This window comes from Sinocyclocheilus anshuiensis, unplaced genomic scaffold (assembly GCF_001515605.1).
Source record: "Sinocyclocheilus anshuiensis isolate Anshui unplaced genomic scaffold, SAMN03320099.WGS_v1.1 scaffold3435, whole genome shotgun sequence".
NCBI classification, from domain to species: Eukaryota; Metazoa; Chordata; class Actinopteri; order Cypriniformes; family Cyprinidae; genus Sinocyclocheilus; species Sinocyclocheilus anshuiensis.
The window spans coordinates 1-8,055 of NW_015544293.1; the positions used below are offsets into that span (position 1 = coordinate 1).

General features: G+C 38.0%; 1 protein-coding gene across 1 annotated transcript; it reads right to left on the reverse strand.

The window, feature by feature from the left end:
• Window positions 1–1,578: 1,578 nt before the first annotated feature.
• LOC107698070 (ribonuclease inhibitor-like) lies at window positions 1,579–7,268 on the reverse strand. Its single transcript, XM_016498987.1, has 8 exons — window positions 7,096–7,268; window positions 4,576–4,758; window positions 4,137–4,310; window positions 3,874–4,047; window positions 3,322–3,495; window positions 3,032–3,193; window positions 2,306–2,418; window positions 1,579–1,895 (listed from the first exon to the last, which is right to left on the reverse strand). The coding sequence occupies exons 2-7, from the start codon at window positions 4,740–4,742 to the stop codon at window positions 2,340–2,342; spliced, it is 930 nt and encodes a 309-aa protein (XP_016354473.1). The 5' UTR covers window positions 4,743–4,758; window positions 7,096–7,268; the 3' UTR covers window positions 1,579–1,895; window positions 2,306–2,339.
• Window positions 7,269–8,055: the final 787 nt, after the last annotated feature.

Below are 8,055 nucleotides of genomic sequence, written 5' to 3' on the forward strand. Positions count from 1 at the left end.
AAAAACAAAAGTGTTGCGTTCATAATTTTGTTCAGTGTAGAATATTACTTGAGTAAAAGTCTTAAAGGGATGATCTGCTTGGAGGCTTCTGAGATCAGAACCACGTCTGGCCTTAGCCATGTTATGGCAACAGTTTCTGGGAACTTCAGAGGTGGTCCTGACAGATTCTCCCAGCCTAGACAAAAGTTGTGGTCTTCTTCACTGGTTGTAGGCGCCTACAGTGGCTGATCCCGCTGGAGATAGTATCTGCGATGGCCTTCTGGACTGTTTCATGATGTCAGCAATAACGCCCCTCACTCAGGGCTCTTTGACAGCTGCTGAGGATGTAGTCTAGAGTCACTTTCATCAGGCACAGCAGTGAAGCTAGTGACTCTGCCTTTTCCCCAGGAGAAACAAGTTGGATGGACTTGGTAGTACATCGTAGACAGCCTGGATTAGGAATTTTATTCAGTGGGGCTCGGATTTCCATGTGACTTTGTGCTATACTACTTGTTCCCACCTTGTCCAGGCTCCCTGCTGCTGCATCCCAATCAAATTTAGCGGGAATGGTCGGGAAGAAAATTATTCTAAGCGGACAGCGGTTAAACAAAGAGTGAATATATAGCGGGAGTGGGTGGGTGCGGAATATAACCTTACGGGAGCGGGACTAAAAAAATAGTCCTGCGCAGACCTCTAATCAGATGGATCAAATCCAGTGAGTACCATTTTCTCTTGCTATCCGTTTATATGTTTTTGTATTTAGCACATTTACTTTCGTTTTCGTCTTCTTCATGGGTTTTACTGGCGCGTTGTTAACAGATCCATACCGCCACCTACTGAAAGGAGCGTGGATATTCTGCTGTATATTCCAAAACGTTCTACATATTTCTATATATTTAACCCAATACATTTCAACTGTGCATTTATTATTTTCCCTGGTTCTGGACTATTATCTAAGATGCTGGATATTGTAAATGCCTGACAAATTGTTTCGGTTTCATTTATACTATTAATGCATGTTCTACAGGTTCTGCTTCTTGACATTAATCCATGATGCATAAACCTGTTTTATTGTTCTCCATGATGTATAACCTATCATTAATTAGAATGCCCCTTTCTCAGATGTGTGAGATCAGTTCTTTTATGTTGATGTTGATTGAGGTTAACAGGTCTTGGCAGTTTTGCAAATGGAATTATAAATGCATTGCCTCCCTAACCTCTATGCATATCTTAATACACAAATATGCACTGCACATTTAAACTGCATATTCATCTGGATGTTTAAACATTTGATCTTTTTGAGGCCCAACACAAATGAATATTAACTAGTTTTTGCTTACAGCTGATGGTCATAAACATACTTCACATGGTGTGATGAACTCTATGGTGATCTTGAGAAACTGCAGATACAATTTTCATTCCATCAGTAGACTGATGCAGTTTGAGGTGCTGCATTATATCCTAGATCAATAAAACTAATAATTTGACATTTGATTTCCTTATGCTAATGTTCAAGATTATTATGTGGCGTTCCTGCATTTTTGCTGTCAGACAGTTGTCAAGGTCTTCAGTGACAAAAATACGCGAAACACAATTTAGTCTTTAGTTCAAACTTGTATTAAAGCTCATAAAACAATATCAAGTACAACTGACCTGAGATAAAATCATATAATGTCTCTGTTTACAGCAAACACATCTTTTGTCTCACATTAGAAAATGTAGCTTACATGATTTTGATACATTATATACCAAATATTAAAAATATGTAAATGTAAAAAATATATCTGACTGCTGAATTTGATAATTAGAATTATGATTAGCATTAATCCCAAAAGCATTATGATTGTAGGCTTTATACTGAAGACCCAGAATCCTCTCTGTTCTGACCATTGACTCTATTCCCTTCACTGCTCCACCTGTTAATAAAGCAAAATAATAATTTATATCAACCCTAAACCAACAATAACCATCAAATATCACTCCTGCACATGGATGTTCCTAATAATGTAGCATTATTAATTTTAAAGTGCATGTGTGTATTTCCTTCATTAAAATTACTAACAGCTGCAGTTTTGTGCAAATGTGTGCATATAAGAAAAATATAAAAATCTCTGTTCTGACACAGTGCTATAAGTTAAAGCTTTAAAACTGCTACAAGCATTGATTTCATTTTTTATTTATTTTTGTTGTGCTGATATTCTCATTTAAGAAAAGAGTTCATGTTTGAATATTTAATGAACGTAATAGATTCTGGGTACAGACGTCACATCATCACACATATTCATTTATGCTCAAACTATAATGAGGCTCTTCTGAGGATCCTCACCTGATAATGAAGCTCCTTTTCATTTCACAGGTTTCTAAGATTTAGACCAGGATGTAAACTGCATACCAGTGTGCTTTGTAGCAGCTCTAAACAAAGGCTGTTCACGGTCTAGTCTGTAAGGAGAAATCAGAAGAGAAAATAATCAGTGTTGGCTGTGAAGAATTGCAAATTAGTTACTATATTTCAATTTAACAAGTAAAATGAAGTGTCACATTAAATTAAGATTCTTAAAGTTAGTTACTTGATTAGTTACACACACATATATCTAAAACAATATTTGGGTTTTAAATATAATCCATTTAAAACATGAATTATATTCAAATGTTGTTATGACTGCAGAAGAGTCTATGACTCCTATTGAGTCGCTGTAAAGAGAAACACATGCTGATGAGTTTATGGTTTATGTGATTGATGACAAAAAGCAAATACAAATGATATACTTAATTCAAATTAAAACCTCTGAGTGAAACTTTCACTAGTTTGTCCCCTAGTTTAAACATTGCTTTTATTGGTCTTTGTAAATAATGTTAAATAATGTGAATAATATTTCTTGTCCAAAGTAAAAATGTATAATAAAAATTAAAGTTTTGAATGTCAGATTTGTTCTGACACAAACTCTTCCAATAAAGCTTAATACAAATTTATTTTGACATATTTTTGAAAGATGTCCCATGTATTAAAGCTATATGAAGCTCTCTTTAATACCACAAAGAGATATTTACTCACCTCAGTTTACAGTTTGAGTCTCGTAGCACATCAATGAGCTGCTGCTTTGAGTCTCCAATCATATTGTTTCTCAGATCAAGCTCTTTTAGAAACTGCAGTGCTTTTGTGTTTGTCAAAGCCTGAGTTAAAGCAGAAACGTCTGTAATGCCACAGAAATTTAGACTAAAAAAAGACAAACAGAAAGACAGAATCATAAAAAAATCATAATTAATAATTGTAAACAAACAATAGATGAACTTATATGAATCTGATTTAAACTATGTGCTTTTAAGAATTATGATATTCCTCACCTCAGTCTCTCCAGTTTACAGTGTGAATCCTTCAGTACGTCACATAAGTGACTCATTCCTGTGTTTTTTATTTGATTCTCACTCAGGTCCAGTTCTCTCAGGTGTGATGGGTTTGATTTCAGAGCTGAAGTCAGGATGAGACACTGTTCATGTGTAATACTGCATCCACACAAACTGAAGACAGAAAAAGAAAATACAATGGTTCAGATCCATGTTAAGCTCGTGTGAGTTAAATGCATCATGTTACATTATTTTAGTTGTGTCATTTTAGTTGTGTCTTCTTTCACAGCAAATTTGTCAGATTTCAGCACATGAAACCATTTTATAGCCACAAAGTATCAAATGCTTCAGAGTTTAATGTTCTTTATGCTGACACACATACTGAACAATCAGTAACTAATTAGCTAATATAAATTTTCAGTCTTTCTTTAGATGAGGAAATGCCAGAAGATGTAGTGATATAAATGATGTGACATGAGTCTGTTTTCTTAAAATAAATGAACAGTAAACCTTAACCACACCGTAACTGTTGTACAGTATAATAATACTAACTCTAGTATTTCCAGCTTGCATTGTGGGTTCATCAGTAGATCACTGAGGTTTTTCACTCCAGCATCTCCTAGTTCATTCATTCTCAGGTCCAGCTCTCTCAGGTGTGATGGGTTTGATTTCAGAGCCGAAGTCACAGCAGAACAACCTTCATCTGTCATATCACAGCCTTTTAACCTACATTAAGAGAAATGAGAAAAATCACACTTCATTCCGTTTCATTTAAATAACAAAACATTTTTTTCTTGTATGTGAATATTCTTCACCTCAATCTCTCCAGATTACAGTGTGAATCCTTCAGTACGTCACATAAGTGATTCACTCCTGTGTTCTTTATTTGATTCCAGCTCAGGTTCAGTTCTCTCAGGTGTGATGGGTTTGATTTCAGAGCTGAAGTCAGGATGAGACACTGTTTCTCTGTAATACTGCATTCACACAGACTGAGGATAAAAAGAGAAAAGGCAATGAAACAAACACATGTTAAGTTCACGTGTGAGTTAAATTCATGAGTAAATACCATACAGTACAATTATATATTAAAAAAAAAATTTACACAGTGTGCACAATGTACACAGATAAAATCTATATATAATAAGCACTGCAATATTCCATTAAATAAGAATTGTCCATTTTGATTTCATGGTGACTTTAAGAAACTAAACAGTTAATCACACTGTAACTGCTGTACAGTATAATGATACTAACTGTAGTTTCTCCAGCTTGAATTGTGGGTTCATCAGTAGATCGCTGAGGTTTTTCACTCCAGAGTCTCCTAGTTTATTCCCGCTCAGGTTCAGCTCTCTCAGGTGTGATGGGTTTGATTTTAGAGCTTTTTTTAGAGAAGTCACAACAGAACAACCTTCATCTGTCATATAACAGCAGCTTAACCTACATTAGAAAGAGAGTATAAAAAGATAGAAGAAAACTATTTATTTAGTAAAGTCACAAAATAAATAAATAATTAAAAAAAACAGACAGAGGAAGAGGGTCTGAGTGCCTTTGGATAATTTGTTTCCATGTTTTTACTGTACCTTTAAAACAGAAAAACAAATAAACCGTTCGTTTATCACATATTTGACACTTCTTTCTTCTGTGTAGGTGTTGGTTCTGATCTCTGATCTCATGCATCAAGATCAAAAAAGCTTTTCACCCATTAAAAAAGCAACGGTGATACAGGGTCATAACCAGAGCTGCTGCCATCATTCTGATGGTGGGGCGTCACATTATTAGGCCTGCACTACTTTATTATACAATATTTGATCTTTTTCCTTTAACATACATCACTAAGTGATGCTCCAGGACACATCAGGTGTTTTCAAGTCTTTCAACAACCATACACCCTTGCCCAGATGACCTAGCCAGGGTTGACTATCTCCTGATCCACAACCACCATGCAGAAACCTCTGTTGCCTTTGTGGCTGACTTAATACCCCGTTGCCTGCTGGGCCCTCTGATGCCCAGCATGTCATACACTCTGCAGAGAGACTTAGCTGTAAAACCCTCTGCAACCTACCTTAATTGGCTTGTACCTTGCGACAAGCCATTGCTCCGGCACTCTTCTACCAGCTCGGTACACTTGGTTCTCTTCCTCTCATTGGTCTCCTCGATATAATCCTTCCAGGGAACTGTGAGTTCTAAAAGGATGATCTGCTTGGAGGCTTTTAAGATCAGAACCATGTCTTGCCTTAGCCATGCTTTCCCTGGTCGACTTTCAGCTCTCAGTCCTGTGCTGTTGAAAGCAGATCAAAGGAGGTGGTCCTGTAGCTGGTGTTACCTTCTCCCCAGCCTTGACAAAAGTTATGGTCTTCTTCACTGGAGGTAGGCACTTGCAGTGAGTGATCTCGCTGGAGATGGTATCGGCAATGGCCTTCTGGATTTCTTCATGATGTCAGCGATAACACCCCTCACTCAGTACTCTTTGACAGCTACTGAGGATTTGGTCCAGAGTCCCTCTCATCAGGCACAGAGGGCAAGCTGGTGACTCTGCCTTCCCCCAGTAGAACAAGTTGGGCTTGGTAGTACATTGTAGACAACCTGGATTAGGAATTTCATTCAGTGGGGCTCGGATTTCAAGAGCCCAGCCCAAGTGACTTTGCACTCCACCATTTGTTTCCACCTTGTCCAGGCTTCCTGCTGCTGCATCTCAACCATCCTGCTGGCTCTCACTTCCTTGAGCGATGCTCGTACCTCATTTTGGAGCTGCGACCTCCTCCTTGCCTTGCCATGTTACATAACATGTTACTACCCAGGCCTGTTCTTCCTTGAGCCACTGTGCCCACCAACACCTTTTGCTCCAGACTTGATTCAGCAACATGCCCTGACCTCAATCACTGCTTGAGAGATTTTTGGGTCACATGACTCGTGGTACTGCAACTGACCTCCCATAGTGTGGGTCACCAGGAACTCCCCTTCTGATGGGGCGTTTCAGCTTGTTTTTTTTTACCCATATAAGCTGATGTTGCTCAAACTTTGGGGTAGTCCTAGTAAGGAAGGACTTCCTAATCCTAGGAAGAATGCTATGTTTGTATATCTCAGCCTTAAACTTACCAGGTAGGCCTGATTTGTCCACTGCAACTAGCCAAGCTTCTAGCTCTTGCTAGATATAAAACATCTTAATGAATGAATGAATGATGCATTTATATAGCACTTTATTGTGTATTGCTGTACACCCAAAGCACTTTACAATCATGAGGGGGGGTCTCTCCTCAACCACCACCAGTGTGCAGCATCCACCTGGATGATGCGACGGCAGCCACAGCACAACGGTGCCAGTGTGCTCACCACACATCAGCTACAGGTGGAGAGGAGAGAGTCATAAAGCCAATTCAATGAATGGGGATTATTAGGAGGCCATGACTGACACGGGCCAGTGGAGGGAATTTGGCCAGGACACCGGGGTTACACCCCTACTCTTTACGAGAAGTGCCATGGGATTTTTAATGACCACAGAGAGTCAGGACCTCGGTTTAACATCTCATCCGAAAGAATCTTAAATACAACATGATTCACAAACAGCTACATGTTTTCCTGTATTTCAAGTGACCTTTACTTCTATAGTGCATTGTATAATATAGATTGTGTCAAAGCAGCTTCATAAACATAAAAACAAACATAAAAAACATAAGTCAAATAGGTGATAAATGATTGCTCTTTTTTTCATTTTAAACACAAAAGCAAAAAAAGTGATCTTAGGCATTTTGATTCTTGCATGTGAATGTTCCTCACCTCAATCTCTCCAGATTACAGTGTGAATCCTTCAGTACGTCACATAAGTGATTCACTCCTGTGTTTTCTATTTTATTCCCACTCAGGTCCAGCTCTCTCAGGTGTGATGGGTTTGATTTCAGAGCTGAAGTCAGGATGAGACACTGTTTCTCTGTAATACTGCAATTCCACAGACTGAGGACAAGAAGTGAAAGAAAATGGGTCAGATCTATGATGATCATTTAAGGTTCTGGAGAATTTTTTTGTCATGTCTGACAGAAATTTGTCATTTGAAACTGACAACTCAGAAATGACCACTATCTAGCATGAAAAAGATTAATAAATGCTCTAAAAAATATATTGCTCATTGTTAGTTTAATTAATACATTAATGTTAATAAATGAGTTATGATTATGACTGTGTACATAAAGCTTCATCAGTGAAGAAAAACTGGGTGAAATGTGAAAGTGAACGACAGGAACCAAACACTACAAAGGACTGTGCCCAAACAACACAAAACTACCGCAGCATTGTGACAGCAAACCTCAAATATAAAAAATTCACCTTACAGACCCTGTTTCCATAAAAAGCAACCACAAAGGACTTCGCAAATCCATGAAAGAGCTGCAACTGCCACAACTTTAAGCAGACACCAGTGCTAAAATGTGAAAAAGATGGAGTCATTATCATAAATCTGGACATTCGGAGCACCAAGATGAACTTCAACATTTGCCCTCACCAGAAAAATCACCTGACCTGAATATTATCAAACCACTGTGGACAGTTTTGGAGTGAAGCATGAGAGACTGATTCCCTCTGTATCTGAAGCAACTGGCAGATGTTTTTATAGACAACCTTCAACTCAATACTAATCAAAAGTTGCATGAATTAATTCTAAGAAAGTTGGTGTCAAACCGGAGAACAGACAACAGGATGAGTGATTCTGATCCATTATTGAAGTGAAATTCACCAACCGACAAC

Coding starts and splice junctions, on each gene's coding strand:
- LOC107698070 (XM_016498987.1), bottom strand. CDS start 4,742: ATGACAGATGAAGGTTGTTCTGTTGTGACTTCTCTAAAAAAAGCTCTA. Junction 4,048..4,136: donor TGTAATCTGGAGAGATTGAG/GTGAAGAATATT, acceptor CTCTTAATGTAG/GTTAAAAGGCTGTGATATGA. Junction 2,419..3,031: donor GACTCAAACTGTAAACTGAG/GTGAGTAAATAT, acceptor TTCTCCTTACAG/ACTAGACCGTGAACAGCCTT.